Below are 19,380 nucleotides of genomic sequence, written 5' to 3'. Positions count from 1 at the left end.
ACATTTTTCTAGTTACTAATTATGTTGAACATTTTTTTTTCACATGCTTATTTGCCATTCATGCATCTACTTTGGTGAAGTCTGTTAAAATCTTTGGCCCACTTATTAGGTCATTTTTTTTTTTTTTTTATAATTGAACTTTGAGAGTTCTTTATATTTTCTGTATTTTTAGCACTATATCAGCTATGTGTTTTGCACTTATTATCTCCCAAACTGTGGTTTATTGTTTCCTACTGTATTACTTTTCCATTGATTCTGTAACAACCATGAACTTAGTGACTTTAAAAAACACAAGTTTATTATCTTTCAGTTTCTGTAAGTTAGAATTCTGACACTGGTATCACTGGGCTAAAATCAAGATGTTGGCAGGGCTGCATTGCTTTCTGGAGTCTCTTGTGAGAATCCTTTTCCTTCCCTTTTTCAGCTTATAGAAGCTGGACCACATTCCTTGGCTTGTGGCCCACTACCTCAATTTTCAAAGCCAGGAAAAGTAGTGTAAGCCATTCTCACATCACATTACTCTGAGCATTCTTCTGTAGTCACATTTACTCCCGACTATACCCATCCTCCTCCCTCTTCTACTTTTAATGTCTTATGATTACTATAATCCAGGAAAATCTACCTATTTTAAGCTCACCTGATTAACGTTAATTGCATATACAAACTTAATTCCCCTTTTGTCATATAACAACATATTCGTCGGTTCCAGGGATTAGGACATGAATGTCTTTGACGGGGGTCATTATTCTGTCTACACCACTTCCTCTTAACAGTGTCTGTGAGGAATAGAATATGTCAATTTTGATAAAGTCCAATTTATCAATTTTTGAATTTATGGATTACGATTCTGGTGTCATATCTAAGAAATTTTTGCCTAACTGAAAGTCACAAATATTTTTTCATGTTTTAGTAGTTTTCTTTCTTATAGTTAATTGATTTTTAGTATAGCTACAGAGTTGTGCAACTATTACTACTAAGTTTAGAACAATTTCATCAGCACAAAAAGAAAGTCCATACTTATTATCAGTCACTCTCAATTCCACTCTCTCCCCAACCCCTGGTAACCACTGATCTACTTTCTTTCTCTGTGGATATGCCTATGCTGCATATTTCATATAAGTAGAATCATACAACATGTGGCCTTTTGTGACTGGCTTATTTCAATTACCATAATGTTTTCAAGTTTCATCCATGTTATAGAATGTATCAGTGCATCATTCCTTTTTATTCTTGAATAATACTCCATTCTATGGATATAGCAAATTTCTTTATCCCTATATAAGTTGATGGATATTTGGAATTTTTCCACCCTTTAGTTGTTATGACTGATGCTGCTGTGACTTTGGTATACAGGGTTTTGTGTCGAGATGTGTTTTCATTTCTCTTCAAAGGAGACCTAGGAGTAGAATTTTTGGTCCATATGGTAAATCTATCTTTAACCTTTTGAAGAACTGCTAGGCTGTTTTCAAAAACTGAACCATTTTTCATTCTTACTGGCAATGTATGAAGGTTCCAGTTTCTCCACATCCTTACTAAGCATTGTTGTCTTTTTTAAAAATTATATCCAATTTTTTGTGGGTGTGGAATGATACCTCATTGGAGTTTTGATTTGCATTTCCCTAAAAAGTAATGATGTCAAGCATATTTTCATGTACTTATCGGTAATTTATACATTTTCTTTGGAGAAATGTCTATTCAAATTTTTTGCCCATTTTTAAATTGGTTAATTAATCTTCTTGTTGTTGAATTGTAAGAGTACTTACCATATGACCCAGCAATCCCTGTTCTGATATTTACCCAAAAAACTTGAAAACATCTATCCGCAAAGATATATGCACCCCGATTTTCATTACAGCATTATTCATGGTAACCAGGTCATTGAAGCAACGGAAGTGTCCAACGATAGATGATTGGATAAAGAAGATGTGGTACATATATACAGTGAAATATTTGCCATAAGAAAAGATGAAATACTGCCATATGCAACAACAGGGATGGATCTTGAGATTATCATGCTAAGCGATATTGTTAGAAAGAAAGAAAAAGTTGAGAACCATATGATTTCATTCATATATGGAATATCAAAATGAAAGCAACAAATGAACAAGACAAAATCTCATAGATACAGACAACAGTTTAGTGGTTACCAGAGAGAAAGGAGGAAGAGGATATAGATTAGGATGTAAAGGGGGTCAAATATCTGGTAACAAAAGGAAATTTAACTTTGGGTAGTGAACAAACAAGGCAGTACACATATGACATATTATTGAATTGTACATTTGAAACCTGTATGATTTTATTAACCAATGTCACCCCAATAATTGTAATAAAATAAAATGAAGAGTTCTTTATGTATTCTGTATACAAGTCCTTTATGAGATACATGATTTGCCAATAATGTCAATGGTTGTGCTTTTATTAGTAGTGTTGATGGTATCATTTGCAGCACAGTTTTTGATTTTGATGAAATCTGATTTATTTATTTCTCTTTTGTTGCTAGTGCTTCTGATGTGTGCAAGGTCATGAAAGTTTTATCTTTTCTTCCGAGTGTTTTATAGTTTTAGCAGTTACGTTTAGGTCTATGATCCATTGTGAGTTAATTTTTGTCTATGGCATGGAGTAGCGGTTCAGCCTTATTTTTTTGGATGTGAATCTCCAACTGTCCGTTACCATTTGTAGAAAAAACTGCTATTTCTCCATTGAATTTTCTTTATTTTGTTGAGAATGAATTGACCATAAATGTATGGGTTTATGTCTAGACTTACAATTCTATTCCATTTATCTATATATCTGTCCTTATAACGATACCATAATATTTTTTGTAATAAATTTTGAAATGGCCAAGTATGCGTCCTCCAACTTTGCTCTTCTTTTTGAAGACTGTTTTGACTATTCTGGATCCCTTTTACATCCATGTGAATTTTAGCATCAAATTATTTTATGAAAAAAAGCATAAGGTTTGCCCTGAATCTGTGGATCAATTAGGGGAGTATTGCCATTTTAACAATATTTAGCCTTCCAATTCAAGAACATGGGATGTCTTTCCATTTATTTACATCTTCTCTAATTTCGTTTAACATTTTTTGTAGTTTTCAGTGTATAAGTCTTAAACTTTGTTGAATTTTTCCTAAGTAGTTTTTGATGCTATTGTAAATGGAATTGTTTTCTTAATTTTATTTTCATATTGTTCATTGCTGGTGTATAATATGATTGATTTTTTATATTGATCTTTTACCCTGAAACCTTGCAGAACTCATATATTTGTTGTAATAGGGTTTTTGTGGATTCCTTAAGATTTTCTATATACAAGATCATCTGTGAATAAAGATAGCTTTACTTATTCTTTTCCAATTTGATACCTTCTATTTCCATTTCTTGCCTGAATAGACTGACTAGAACCTTCAGAACAATGTTGGGGAAAAAATGGAGAGGGTATCATTTTGTACATTTCCTGATGTAAGGGAGAAAATATTCAGTCTTTCACCATTAAATATGATTTGTGTGATGAGAGCATGTTCTTTTATCAGTCCCTTGAAATTTCCTAAGACTTTCAGTTCCTGAAATGGCCCAGAATGCAGTCCACATTTTATACATTTCCATCTGTGCTAAAAAATATGTATTCTGCAGTTGTTCAGTGCAGTATCCTATATATATCCATTAGATCAGAGTTGTTGATTACATCATTCTGTACCAGGAGTCAACAGGTTTTCTCTTAAAAAGCCATGTAGTAAATATTTTAAACATATGCAACTCTGTCACATCTTCTCAACTGCTATTATAGCACAAAAGCAACTATAGACAGTATATCAGTGAGTGAGCATAGCTGTGAAACTATAAAACATTTTTTACATAAACAGCCAACTTGCCCATCTCTACTCATTATTGTTAGTTTTTGTTTGTTTGTTTGTTTTTGTTTTTTAAATCTGCTTTTGGTCAACCAGTTGCTGAGGGAATAAGTTAAAACTCCCTCTATGGTGGCGAATTTGACTATTTCTCTTTGTTTCATATATTTTGAGGATATGTTAATAGATGGATATAAGTTTAAGACTGTAATACCTCTCTAATTAATTAAACTTTTTTGTCTTTATATAGTAACTTTATCTCTAGTAATGGTTTTTGTCTTAAAATCTATTTTGTCTAATATTAGTATAGCTTATAGTAGCTTTATTTTGGTTGATATTTGTCTAATATGCATTTTTCATTGTTTTTTTTCCAACTTTTCTAAAGAGTTTAGGAATTTCTCATAAATGGCATGTGACAGTATTTTATAAATGCAATCTGATCATCTTTAGCTTTAATCCATTACTCATTTGCATTTATTATAATTATTAATATTTCTGGAATTAGTTCTTCCAAGTTTTTGTGTTTTTTTTTAATTTTGTTTTTCTACCTTCATCTGTTGTTCTTTTATTTCCTTTTTTGCTTTATTTTGGATTGATTATTTTTCTCTTTTTATTTTTTTTCTACAACAAAGTTCATTTATTATGCCTTTTGGTCATTTTATTTTATTGGTAACTCTAAAAATTTTAACCTGCATTTATTCCAGCTTTCATCAGTATATTTATTCTTCATCCAAACAATATTAAGAACTTAGGAAATTTTAATTTCTGTCATTTCTTTCTAACTTATACAATATTGATGTGCAGGGATTGAATTCTCTCTTCTTTTTTTACTTATTTAAATTAGTTTCAAGTATATAGTACGTTGGTTAGACATCTATATAGTTCATAAAACAATCCCCTCCAATTGCTCCCGCCCTCCCCTGGCCCTCCACCTAACCATCCTTTTACTGCTAACTGCATTCCCTATGCCCTGCTCCCCATCCCCGTGACTATCAATTTGTATTTCATTAACCCTTCACCCCATTTTCCCAGCCCCCCAACCTCCTTCACCTCTGTCCATCACTAAGTTGTCCACTATATTTGTGAGTCCATTTTTGATTAGTTTGTTCTTTTTGTTCTTTAGATTCCACATATAAGTGAAATATGGTATTTATCTTTCTCTGTCTGACTTATTTCACTCAGCATCTATAACCTCTGGGTCCATCCATGTCGTTACAAATGGTAGGATTTCATTTTTTTTTTAATGGCTGAATAATATTCCATTGTATATATGAACCATAATTTTTTTATCCAGTTGTCTATTGATGGGCATTTAGGTTGCTTCCATATCTTGGCTATTGTAAATTGTGCTGCCATGAATATCGGGGTGCGTAGATCTTTCTGAATTATTGTTTTGGTTTTCTTTGGATAAATACCCAGAAATGCAATTGCTGGGTCAAAAGGTATATCCATCTTTAATTTTTTGAGAAACTTCCAGACTGTTTTCCATAGCAGCTGTACCAATTTGCAATCCCACCAACAATGTATGAGGGTTCCCTTTTCTCCGCATCCTCACCAACACTTGTTTTCTGATTTATTGATGATAACCATTCTGACAGGTGTGAGACGATACCTCATTGTGGTTTTAATTTGCATTTCTCTGATGCTTAGCGACCTTCAGCATCTTTTTATATCAGCTATCTGTATTTCCTCTTTGGAGAAGTATCTGTTCAGGTCTTCTGCCCATTTTTTTTAATTGGATTGTTTGTTTTTGTTGTTGTTGAGTTGTATAAGTTCCTTATATATTTTGAATATTAACCATTTATCAAATGTATCATTAGTGAATATCTTCTCCCAAAAAGTTGGATGTCTTTATGTTTTGTTGACGGTTTCCTTTGCTGTACAAAAACTTTTTAGTTTGATTTAGTCCCATTTGTTTATTTTTTCTTTTGTTTCTCTTGCCTGAGGAGATATATCTGAAAAGAAATTCCCGTTAGTAATTATCAGAGAGTTTACTGCCTGTGTTTTCTTCTAGAAGTTTTATGGTTTCAGGTCTTTCATTTAAGTCTTTAATTCATTTTGAGTCTATTCTTGTATATGGTGTAAGAAGGTGCTCCAGCTTCTCTTTTTTTTTTCTTTTTCTTTTCCTTTTTTTTTTTTTGCATGGATCTGTCCATTTTTCCCAACACCATTTATTGAAGAGACTGTCTTTACCCCACTGTATATTCTTGCCTCCTTTGTCATATATTAAGTGAGCGTATAGGCGTGGATTTATTTCCGGGCTCTCTATTCTGTTCCATTGATCAATGTATCAGTTTTTATGCCAGTACCATGCTATTTTGATTACTGTAGCCTTGTAGTATAGTTTGATATCAGGTAGTGTGATACCTCCAACTTTGTTCTTCTTTCTCAAGATTGCCTTGGCTATTCGGGTTTTTTTATGGCTCCATATAAATTTTACGATTATTTGTTCTAGCTGTCTGAAAAATGCCATTGATATTTTGATAGGGATTGCATTGAATCAATAGATTGCTTTGGGTAGTATGGCCATTTTAACGATGTTGATTCTTCCTACTTATGAACACAGTATATGCTTCCATTTATTTGTATCTTCTTCAATTTCTTTTTTCAATGACTTATAATTTTCTGAAAACAGGTCTTTCATCTTGGTTAATTTGATTCCCAGGTATTTTATAGTTTTCGATGCAGTCGTAAATGGGATTGTTCTCTTAATTTCTCTTTCTGAAAGTTCATCATTGGTATATAAAAATGCCACTGACTTCTGAATATTTCTTTTATAACCTGCTACTTTACTGAATTCATTGATCAATTCTAACAGTTTTGTTTGTTTGTTTGTTTTGTTTTGTTTTGTTTTTTGTGGAATCTTTCAGATTCTTTATATATAATATCATGTCTTTGGCAAATGACGAGAGTTTTACTTCTTCCTTTCCCATTCGGATGCCTTTTATTTCCCTTTCTTGTCTCATTGCTGTGGCTAAGACTTCCAATACAATGTTGAAGAGGAGTGGTGAAAGTGGGCATTTTTGTCCTGTTCCTGATCTTAAAGAAAATGGTTTTAGTCTTTCCTCATTGAGCATGATGTTAGCTGTAGGTTTGTCATATATGGCCTTTATTATGTTGAAGCATGTTCCCTCTATTCCCACTTTGCTGAGAGTTTTTATCATAAATGGATGCTGGATATTGTCGAATGCTTTTTCTGCATCTGTTGATATGATCATACGGTTTTTATCTTTTGATTTGTTAATGTAGTGTATCACATTATTTGATTTGCGGATATTGTACCAACCGTGCATCCTAGGAATAAATCCAACTCGATCATGGGATATGATATATTTAATGTATTGCTGAATTCTGTTTGCTAATATTTTGTTGAGGATTTTTGCATCAATGTTCATAAAAGATATCGGCCTTAAGTTTTCTGTTTTTTTAATGTCTTTGTTTGGTTTTGGAATCAAGGTGATGGTGACCTCATAAAAGGAGTTAGGGATCCCTCCCTCTTCTTGAAATTTTTGAATAGTTTGAGAAGAATAGGTTTTAATTCTTATTTGAATGTTTGGTAAAATTCACTGATGAAGCCATCTGGTCCAGAACTTTTGTTTTTTGGGAGGTTTTTGATTACTGATTCTATTTCATTGGTGGTAATTGGTTAGTTCAGATTTTCTGTTTCTTCTTGACTCAGGCTTGGGAGATTTAATATTTCTAGGAACGTGTCCATTTCTTCCAGATTGTCCAATTTGTTAGTGTATAATTGCTTGTAATATTTTCTTATGATCCATTGTATTTCTGTGGAGTCCATGGTTATATCTCCTGTTTCATTTCTGATTTTATTTATTTGAGTCCTCTCAATTTTTTCCTTGAAGAGTGTGGCTAAGGGTCTGTCAATTTTGTTTATCCTTTCAAAGAACCGGCTCTTGGTTTCATTAATCTTTTGTATTGTTTTTCTAGACTCTATTTCATTTGTTTCCGCTCTGATCTTTATTATTTCTTTCTTTCTATTCACTTTGAGCATTGTTTGTTGTTCTTTATCTCGTTCTTTTAATTGTAAGGTTGGATAGTTTATTTGAGCTTTTTCTTGTTTCTTGAGGTAGGCCTGTATAAATGGATTTCCCTCTTAGGACTACTTTCTCTATGTCGTATAGATTTTGAGTCATTGTGTTTTCATTTTCATTTGTCTCTAGGTATCTTTTGATTTCTTCCTTGATCTCATTAATAACCCATTCATTGTTTGGTAGCATGTTATTTAGCCTCCTTGCGCTTGTGTATTTTCCAGTTTTTTTTCTTGTTTTTGATATCTAGTTTCATACCATTGTGATCAGAGAAGACGGTTGATATGATTTCAGTCTTAAATTTATTGAGACTTGATTTGTGTACTAACATGTAGTCTATCCTTGAAAATGATCCATGTGCACTTGAGAAAAATGTATATTTTGCAGCTTTGGGGTAAAATGCTCTACAAATATCTATTAAATCCATGTGTTCTAGTGTGTCTTCTAGGCCCATTGTTTCATTGTTGATTCTTTGCCTGGAAAATATGTCCATTGGTGTCAATGGGGTGTTAAAGTCTCCTACAATGAGTGTATTACTATTGATCTCTCCTTTTACCTCAGTCAATAATTGCTTTATGTATGTAGGTGCTCTTATGTTGGTTGCATATATGTTTACTAGGCTTATGTTCTCTTGATTTATTGGTCTCTATCATTATGTAATGCCCTTTTTGTCTCATTATAGACTTTGCTTTAAAGTCTATTTTATCTGATGTTAGTATTGCTACCCTGGCTTTTTTTTTTTTTCATTTCTGCTTATATGAAATATCTTTTTTCATCCCTTTACCTTCAATCTGTGAGTGTCATTTGATCTTAAGTGGGTCTCTTGTAGGCAGCATATGCATGGGTCTTGTTTTCTTATCCATTCCATTACCCTATGTCTTTTGATTGGAACATTTAATCCGTTTACATTTAAAGTGATTACTGATAGGTACATTATTACTGCCATTTTATTATTCATATTTGTTATTGCTATTTTCTTTTATACCCCTTCTCTTTTTACAGAAGACCCTTTAACATTGCTTGTAATTCTGGCTTGTTGGTGATGAATTCCTTAACCATTTTCCTGTTTAGGAAGCTCTTTATCTCACCTTCCGTTTTAATAGAAAGCCTTGCTGGGTAGAGTATTTGTGGTTGTAGATTCTTTTTTTTCATAACTTTCAATATTTCTTGCTATTCCCTTCTGGCCTGCAAAGTTTCCATTGAAAAGTCAGTAGACATTCTTGTGGGGGTACCCTTGTAAGTAACTAGCTTTCTTTTTCTTTGCTACTTTTAAGATTCTCTCTTCATCTTTGACCTTTGGCATTTTAATTATGGTGTGTCTTGGTGTAGGTGTGTTTGAATCCCTCTTCTTTGGGACTCTTTGTGCTTCTTGAACTTGCATGTCTAACTCTTGCCAGGTCAGGGAAGTTTTCTGTCATTATTTCTTCAAATAGATTCTCAATCCCTTGCTCTCTCTCTTCCTCTTCAGGTACTGCTATGATCCAGATATTTTTAAGCTTCATGTTGTCCCAGAGGTCTCTTCAACTCTCCTTATTGTTTTTTAAATCTTTTTTTTCTTTTTATTGTTCCAATTTGGTATATTCTGTTACCTTATCTTCCAATTTGCTGATTCGATCTTCTGCTTCATCCAATCTCTTTTTGAATCCTTCTAGTGTATTCTTGATTTCAGGTATTGTATTCCTCATTTCTCTCTACTTCTTTTTTTATGATTTCTACATCCTTTTTTATGCTTGCTATCTCTCTGTTGAGGTTCTCATTATGCTCATCTGATCTCCCCATAAGTTCGTTGAGTATCCTTATAACCATTATTTTGAACTCTGTCTCTGGTAGGTTGCTTGCCTCCATTTCATTTAGCTTATTTTCTGGAGTTTTCTCTTGTTTCATTTGTGGCATGTTTCTTTGTTTTCTCATTTTATTAGCCTCTCTGTGTCTGTTTCTGTGTGTCAGGAATATTTGTTTTGTCTCTCAGCCTTGGCCAGATGGCTTAAGAAGAAAGGTGTCCTGAGTGGCCCAGTGGCGCACTCTCCCTGATTGCTTATATTGGAGGCTCTGGACGTGATCTTTTTGTGGGTTGTGTGTGATCTTCTGTTGTCGTCAAGCCTTTATTGTTGTTAGTAGATCAGTGGATGGGATTAATGCTCAGGCTGACTAATTGTGGGAATTGGCTGCACCCACAGGGTAAGAGTTTTTGTGTGGGGATTGATCCTACTGAATGTGATTTGCCCTAGCAGGCTTATGTACTTGTTGCAACCACCCTTTGTATGTATCACTAATGGGACTAGTCAGGAGTTGCTCCGTTGTGGTTTGGTGCCAGCCTCCAGATGCGTTGCTTTTGTGGCCCTTTGGGAGAGCATCCCCCATAGGCCAAGGTTAGCTACTGCTTTTGATTGCTCAGGGCTACCTGATGAGAACTACAAAGCAATCCGCAGATAGTTGTTGCCTATGCTGGATCTATAGGTAAGTTAACAAGACAATGCTGTAGGCAGTGGTCAGTTATCCCCTGTCTCTGACCTATGGCAGTTTAGCAGAGGGACCACTGCCTGTCAGTTTACTGTAAGTCTCTGAAACTGGAAGAGCCTCTGGGTGATATGCGTGTTGAGTGGCGCAGGGACCCCGGGGGTCTTCTGGGTCTATTGAGTAAATTTCCCCCTGCCACTGCAATGTCAGTTTACGTGCCAACGTTGTCTCTGTGGCTCGCTGTACAAGTTTCCACTCGTAGCAAGGTCAGCTGCTGCCCACCCTGGGCCTCAATGCGCAACCCCAGGGCAGGGGCAGCTGCCTATCAAAGTTCAGTGGGCACTTTGTGTATTGGATGGGACAGGAGCTCAGGGAGTCAAGGCCCTTCAAGCCAATACAGACCCCTACAGTCCCCTCAAGAGATACTGTAACTCGTATAGGCAGCAGTGGTCTATCTACAACTGTTGTCCTCAAAATTCACTACTGCCTTAGTTAAGGTCTATTGCCTTCACTGACTGCAGAACCCCAGAGCCAACTAAGCAGGGCACAAGAGGCTGCTTGTCAATGGGCTGCAGGCACTTTGTGGCTTGGGTGAAGCGGGATCTCAGGGAGACAAGGTCCATCCAGCCAACATAGCCTCAGTTTTGCTGCAACTTCTGTGCCTGGGCGTTCCTGCTGTAGTCACAGATCACAGTGCAACCAGCTGCCATCTGGAGTGGTCCCACAGACCCCTGCTCTCCCCGGACACAGTATTTCAACTCTTGCAGGCAGCAAAGGTCTGCCTGAAGCTGATTTCCTTGCAGTGTCCGCCCTGTGCTAGCCAAAGCTTTTTGCCTGTGTGGATTAGGAGTTCAGAGGAGGGGGTGAGCTGTGGCAGTTCACTGACAATGGGCCTCCTGGGGCAATTTGTGGGTAGAGTGGGGCAGGGTATCAGAGAGATTTTGACAATCAGATCAATACAGCCTCAGTCTTGCTGCAACTTTTGTAACTGTTCATTCCCGCAGAAGATCCAGCTGCTGTCTGGGACTGGTCCACAGGTCCCCGATATCCACCCAAGTTCGTGTTGGCAACAGTGAGCTGCCTGACTCTGTCTCAGAAATGCAGCTCACAGAGCTGGCCACTTGCTGGGAATGCTTGGCCCTGAATCAGAACAGGGTTTGTCAGCTATCTAGTAACAAAGGCTCTAGGCAATCTGCAGGTTGTTTTGGGCAGGCCGATTCCCTCTGACCAGGGCTTCCTAATGGCTCTGTGGGAGGGGTCTGTAGATTTCCCAGTAGAGGGGCCAGACCAAGGCACAATGGTGGCTGCCCTTCTAGCTCTCATTCTGGCACCAGGTAATGCAGACATTCTCAGAATGAATCCCATGCAAGCCTCTGACCTACCGCCAGTGTCCTGGGTATGTCCGCAGGTCAGAAAGCCTGTGCGTAGGTTCCTCAAAGGGACGTCTAGGGATTCAGTCTCCTTCCGTCTCACCCAGACAGCCAGAATCCCCTCTGGTTTCTACAGTCAGTTATTGGAATTTCCTTTTCCCTGGGCTGGGGAGCCCCTAGATGAGACAAGGACCCCCCACTTCTTCAGGAGAGCCTCTGCAGCCTCACTCTCCTTCCCAGTGATCCTCCACCACCCGCAGGTGTCGATCCAGCTGGATTTGTGATTTTGCCCCTCCTACTGGCTTCGGTTTAGATGTGGCTCCTTTATATTTTCAGTGTAGATGTTATTATCAGCTGGACTTCAGGTGATTCTCAATGCTGATTATTTTATAATTAGGTTATAATTTCCATGCAGACTTGGGAGGAGTCGAACCCTGATTTTACCTAGTCCGCCATCTCCCCCCCTCTCTCCGGATTGAGTTCTATTTTAAAAACACACACAAAACATTATTTAATATATTCATTGGTTTAGATTTACCCACATATTTACCACTTTTTTTTTGTTTTGCCATTTATTTGTTATTACTGTTAGTAAGGGGCAGATCCTTTATTTTTTATTAAATTTATTGAGATGACATTACTTAATAAAATTATATAGGTTTCAAGTATACAGTTCAATAATACATCATATGTATATTGCATTGTGTGTTCACCACCGAAAGTTAAATTTCCTTCTGTCACCATACATCTGTTTTATTCAGGTAAATTAGTATATAACATCACATAAGTTTCTGATGTACAATATTATAATTTGAGATCTGCATACACTACAAAATGACCAGCAGCAAAAGTATAGTTACTGTCTTTCACCATACACTTGACCCCCTTTACCCATTTTGCCCCCCCCAATCCCTTTTTCTCTGGTAATCACCATTCTGTTGTCTGTATCTATGAGTTTTTTGTTGTCATTGTTTTGTTTGTTCATTTGTCTGTTTTAGATTCAACATGAGTGAAATCATACAATATTTGTCTTTCTCCACTTGACGTATTTCACTTAGCATAATAGTGTCAAGATCTATCCATGTTGTCGAAAATTGCAAGCTTTTATTTCTTTTCTTTTTTTTTTAATTTATTGCGGTGACATTGGTTAATAAAATTAATATAGGTTTTCAAGTGTACAATTCAATAACACATCATCTGCCTATTGCATTGTGTGTTCACCACCCAAAGTCAAATCTTCTGTCACCATATATTTGACCCCTTTTACCTTTACCTATTTCCCGCCTCCCACCTTTCCCTCTGGTAACCACTAAACTGTAGTCTGTGTCTATGAGTTTTTGTTTGCTGTCTTGTTCTATTGCTGCTTTTAGTTTTATATCCCACATATGAATGAAATCATTGGTTCTCAACCCTTTCCGTCTGACTTATTTCACTTAGCATGATAATCCCAAGATCCATCCATGTTGTTGCAAATGGCAGTACTTCATCTTTTCTTTTGGCTGAGTAATATTCCTTTGTATATGGGTACATCTTCTTTATCCGATCATCTATCAAAGGGCCACTGTGAATAATGCTGCAGTGAACATTGGGGTACATGTATCTTTACAAATAAATGTTTTCAAATTTTGGGAGTAGATACCCAGAAGAGAGATTACTTTGTCACATGGTAATTCTATTCTTAATTTTTCGAATAACCTTTATACTGTTTTCTCTAGTGGCTATACCAATTTACATCCCCACTAATGATGTATGAGGATGTATGAGGGTACCTTTTTCCCCCACAACCTCTCCAGCTCTTGTTATTACTTGTCCAGTTGATGATAGCCATTCTAACAGATGTGAGGTGGTATCTCATTGTGGTTTTGATTTCATTTCCCTAATAGCTAGTAAAGTTGAGCATCTTTTCATATATCTGTTGGCCATTTGTATGTCTTCTTGGGAGGAGTGTCTGTTTAGATCCTCTGCTAGCAAATCGAATACAACAGTATATTAAAAAGATCAAGTGGGGTCCATTCCAGAGGTGCTGAGATGGTTCAACGTATGTAAATCGATCAATATGTTCCACCACGTAAACAAAACAAAGGATAAAAAGCCAGTGGGGTTTTGATAAGGATTGCATTGTATATATAGATTGCTTGGGTAGTATGGACATTTTAACAATATTAATTCCTCCAGTTCATGGGCATAAAATGTCTCTTCATTTATTTGTGTTCTCTTCGTTTTTTTTTTTATCAGTGTCTAAGTTTTCAGTGACATATTTGGTTAAATTTATTCCTATGTATATTTATGATGCAGTTATAAATACGATCATTTTATTAATTTCTCATTCTGATAGTTTGTTATTAGTGTAGAGAAATAGCACAAATTCTGGTATATTGATTTTGTTTCCTACAACTTTATTGAATTTATTATTTCTAACAGATTTCTGTGAAGTCTTTGGAGTTTTTAGTATATGATATCATGTCATCTGCCAATAGTGAGAGTTTTACATTTATTTGGATGGCCTTTATTTATTTTTCTTGCCTACTTTGTCTGGTTAGGACTTCCAATACTATGTTGAGTAAAGTGGCAATAGTGGGCATCCTTGTCGTATTCCTGATCTTTGAGAAAAAGAGTTCAGCTTTTCACTGTTGAGTATGATGTTAGTTGTTGATTTGTCATGTGTGGCCTTTATTATGTTGATAAACATTCCCTCTATACTCACTTTGTTGGGAGTTTTTGTCAGAAATGGATATTTTATTTTGTCAAATGCTTTTTCTTGTTATTAATGACATTTCTCTTCAGTTTAAAGAAGTCCCTTTAACATTTCTTGTAAGCCTCTTTTAATGGTGATGAACATTTTAGGCTTTTGCTTATCTTGAAAACTCTGAATCTCTACTTCAATTCTGAATGATAACCTTGCTGAGTATAGTATTCTTAGGTTGGAGTTTTTCCTTTCAGCACTTTCTGTATGCCATGCCATTCTCTTTTGGCCTGCAAAGTTTCTACTGAAAAATCCGCTGATACCCTTAAGGGGTTTTCCTTTTATATAGCAATTTATTTGTCTCTTGCTGCTTTTAACATTCTTTGTCTTTAATATTTGTCGTTTTAATTATAATGTGTCTTAGTGTGGATCTCTATGGGTTCATCTTTGGAAATCTTCTGGTTTCCTGGACCCAGACATTTGTTTCATTCCCCAGATTAGGAAAGTTTTCAGCCATTATTTCTTCTAATAACTCCTCTCTGTCTTTCTTGCTCTCTTCTCCTTCTGGGACCCCTGTAATGCAAATGTTATTCTACTTGATGTTGCCCCAAGGGTTGTTTAAGATAGCTTCATGTTTTTAAATTCTTTCATCTTTCACCTGTTCTTTCTGGGTGAGTTTCACTGCTTTGTCTTCCAACTTGCTGATTTGTTTTGTTGCTTCATCCAGTGTGCTGTAGAATCCTTCCTGTGTATTTTTTCAGTTTATTTATTGTAATTTCAGCTCTGTAACTTCTGCTTGGAACTTTCTTATATTTTCTATCTCTGTCAAAGATCTTTGTTTTTCCATTCTCCCACATTCAGTGAACATTTTTATGACCATTATTTTGAGCTCTCTGTTAGGTAGATTGCTTATCTCCATTCCATTAATGTCTTTTTCTGATATTTTGTCTCGGTCTTTGGTTTGGCACCTATCTTGTGTATCCTTATTTTGGCTGACTCTTTGTGTTTGTTCTATTTATTAGGGATATCAACTATATTTCCTAGTGTTGAAGGAGCAGCCTTGCGTACAAGATATCACATGGGGCCCAGAAGCATTATCCCCCTGGCCACCAGAGCTAGTCATTCAAGGGTCAATCCCTGTGTGACTCCACTTACCTGCCTATTGTGGCAGGGCTGCAGCTGTGGTTGTGGTATGAGAGTTGCCAGGCCACTCACCTGCCCTGGCTGTAACACACAGCTGCTGGAATGTGGGAGTTAGTGGGGCTCTCAGCGGGGCACTCCTACCAGCACAAGCAGATTAGAAGGAGAGTTCCAAAATGGCACTGGCATTAGCATGGTAGCATGAGATCACAAAAATGGTGCCTACCAGTGTCTCCTTCCTTGGAGAGAGATCCAACAGTTTCTTGTCTCTCCAGTATACACTTTAAGTTTAGTAAGTGAGTTTCTTTCCCATATGATCTAGGCAATTTTCAAAATGGTATTTTTGCACTGGGTTCCTGGGTGAGTCCGTACAGGCCTGTTATGAGTGGATTTTCTGTTCTCTACAGTTACATGGTTTTCTGGGACATAATCCCCATTGGTTTTCATAGCCAAGAATTTTGGGGATTCATCTCTCCTGTGCAGAATCTAAGGGTCGAGGTACCTGATGTGGAGCACAAACCCCTCGTTCCTCAAGGAAAAGTTCTGTATTTTGAGATCCCTCCCAAGTTCAGATCTCTATACCTGGAGGGGGAGGTTTTTCGTTTTTGTTGTTGTCGTTTGTTTGTTTGCTTTGATGAGACCATGTCTCTGCTTTTCTTATCCATCTCAGTATTGACCTTTTACTTTTTGTGTAGGGGCTCAGTTTCTGGCTTCCAAATAGTCTTTATAAACAGCTTACCAGATCATTCCTGTATTTAAGATGATTTTTTTTAAAAAAATTAGTATTTTTAGTTGTTTTTTACAGGAGAATTGATGAGGATTCTTATTTCTGCCATACTGCAGGAAAAGTAATTTCAGCTATTTTTTTTTTTATTTGAAGTTGTTTTTTGTTTTTGTTGTTTATTTTTTGTTTGTTTTTGCCTCTAGCTCCCTATGTATACTGCACCACCTCTCCAGTCTAAATACATTGAAGAGCAGCCAGGTAATTTACAAATGGGCTTTGCCTCCATCCGTACTACAACTGGTCGTTATATTGGCTGGTGCAAGGTAAGTCAATTCTAATAATTGTTTGGTATTAGAGGTTTCTGGTTTGTATTACATTCCAATTGTGCCAGTTACCCATTGGCATGTAACAAACTACCCTCAAACTTAGTGGTTTAAACAGTAACCATTTTATTATATGTCATGATTTTTGTGAATCAGGAATTTAATCAGAGTTCACACAGGTGATTCTTCTGTTACATGTGGTGTTGTTGACAGAGGTCACTCAGTGGTATTTATCAGGTGAATGGGCTAATCTAGAAAGTCCAAGATAGCTTCATTTTCATCCCTGGCCACATGTCACAGATGCTAGAAGGCTGAGCTCACCTGGGAATGTTGACCGAAGTACCTCCACATGTCCTCTCAGGGAAGGTGGCTAAGTAACTTACATGGGCAGTTCAGGGCTCCTATAGAAAATGTTACAAGAGGCCCTAGGCAGAACTTGCCAAGCTTCTTACCTATCTTCAGGTGTCCAAGAAAGTAACTTCTTTTGTTAAACCAAGTCACGAAGGCCAACTCAGTTTTAGAAGGAGGGAAAATAGATGCCACTTCACAATACGAGTAGCTGCAAAAAATTTGTGGACATGTTTAATCTACTACACTCATATTGCATAGATTAAAGTAGTTTAGCAAGCATTTATGTTACTTAGCATGTTACAAAACATTGTTTGGCCTTTTATATGAAGGTCTAGAATTATGAATTGTTCCTTATTTGACCAAGCAAAATGTTCACTTTTTTTTTTGTTTACCTCATAGACCATTTTGACCATAGTCAGCTACTGGGCAACATAGCATTCACCTTGTTCTAATACTTAGCCTTCAGTCACCATTATCCAGAAGCAGAGGGGTAGAACAAGCTGATAATAATACTGATGTTTCATTATCATCACATCAACAAAGGTGTGTTGCCATCAACATCTCCAATGTCAATGTAATAATGGTAATGCTGGTACCATTGTTTTCATCATTCTGACCTAATAACTACACAGAGTTTCTTCAAGTCTAGCCTATCCAGTTTTGAACCTTTGTGCTTTTTTTTTTCTAATTCATTCTTTAAAAAAAAATTCTAATGATATTATGAACTGCCACATCTGTGAACTTTGGTCATTCCAGATATATCAAACATCTAATGAATATACGGTGTTGTTTTTTAAAATTTCGCCTGTCAAATAGTTCTAATTGTACTAGTTGTACTACACACTCTTAATAGTTCGATCTCAGGAAAATATTTTAACTAATTAGGATCTGAATCTATCCCTAAGGCTATATGCCAACAGCTGGATGATTCACACTTATGTCTCCTGAGACATAATTTTCCTAGTGTTCTCAAAGTTGTTTTCAATGAGGTAAGTTGTTTCCAAGAGATCCTTAAATTGCTCTTGTTACTGTCACCCAATTTAAGACGGAAAGAACTTTATGTTCTGTTAATATGATGAAATGAATAGGTTGAAGAAGGACACTTTCAGATGCATTTTATCTTCAATGTAAACAATGTTTCCTCTCTAATTTTCCTCTAAAAACATAATATATTCTTTAAAAATCACTTCTGACTCAACATTCTGCATTAAACTTAGAATCATGTAGGGTAGATTCAATTTCTACTCCTACTTCTTAATGATGTGAAATTTAGGTAGCAGTGACCTCCAGTAAAAGTAAATTTCTGAACACAGCTAAGGAGAATTTCCCTAAAGAAGTGACTGGTTTTCTTCCTCAACAGTTACATTATTCCCAATCAACTGGTCAATAGGTATTTTATGAAGGTAAAATTTTCTCAAGAGACAGTCCCTAAAGAGAAGTAGCTCAGTCGCTATGCTGGTTTGTACAGCTTGAAACCATGATGAACAGGATGAACCTCTACATGTCTGATCACCATGAACATATCTGAGACAAAGTTACTAATACCAGGATCTCAATAGCAATAACTTATTTCTTTCCTTTCTAATATACTCATTTTTTATTTTCTTTGTTTTGAAAACCTCTTTTGATGTTTTTATCCCATGATTTGCTAGCAGCTAGTTCAGAGAAGCAGACCATATATTTGGATTGTGTTTTCTGGTTCCTTCAATAGAGTACAACATGTCTGTGGGCAATTACTATGGGTAAATTATTTCATGCCTTCATTTTTCTTCTGGTGTAATTGAGATAGAACCTATCACTCAATAAATATGTGTAATGATACTTCTTGGATTAAAATAAATTAGTTAGAAACAGATAAAAGGAAAAAATTGGTTTAAAGCTTTAATCCCTCCAATGGGTTCATTTAATCTTGATTTGTAGGGAATTTATGTTCCTATTTAAAAACAAGATGAACATTAGCCTGTGTAAGATGATTTCTATCCTGAGATAAATGTCTCTTTAAAATTATTTTCTCATTTTAATGCACATTTTTTTTAAAAAAGGGAGAAGATGAAGAACTTTTCTTTAGGCTTCTTGTTATTGTTTTCTCCACAAATCATTTTGTTGTTGCTGCTGCATCTTTATTGATAAGATGTTACTTATTCTAAGCTGAAATATACCTCTCTTCATGCTTTATTTAAATTCCATTGATTTTCTAGGCCATTGTAAAACAAGATGATAAATTTTTGTATTCCTGCAATAACTTTTATCTGAGCTACTCTGACTATTTTATAAGCATTACTTTACCCATTTATATGAGGAAAATAGTAAACAAGTATTATCTGTGTTAAATAGAATAAAAAGCAAGAAATGAAAAGAAGCTAAGTTCAACAAGTATCCTCATAGTGAATAAATAGGAAAGCTAGATTTAGATTTGGGTGCAATGCTAAGTCAACGTTTTAATA

General features: G+C 35.9%; 1 protein-coding gene across 3 annotated transcripts in view; it reads left to right on the top strand.

Moving 5' to 3' along the window:
* APOOL (apolipoprotein O like) overlaps positions 1-19,380 on the top strand; it is a 117,820-nt gene that overhangs the window by 9,273 nt on the left and 89,167 nt on the right. For all 3 annotated transcript variants that reach the window (XM_039870221.1, XM_039870222.1, XM_039870220.1), the window contains exon 2: positions 16,466-16,585. In XM_039870221.1, coding sequence (XP_039726155.1) covers positions 16,466-16,585 — 120 coding nt within the window. The remainder of the gene's footprint in view (positions 1-16,465; positions 16,586-19,380) is intronic.

Source organism: Pteropus medius, unplaced genomic scaffold (genome assembly GCF_902729225.1).
Source record: "Pteropus medius unplaced genomic scaffold, Ma_sr-lr_union100, whole genome shotgun sequence".
Taxonomy (NCBI): domain Eukaryota; kingdom Metazoa; phylum Chordata; class Mammalia; order Chiroptera; family Pteropodidae; genus Pteropus; species Pteropus medius.
This window is presented reverse-complemented; position numbering and strand designations above follow the sequence as displayed.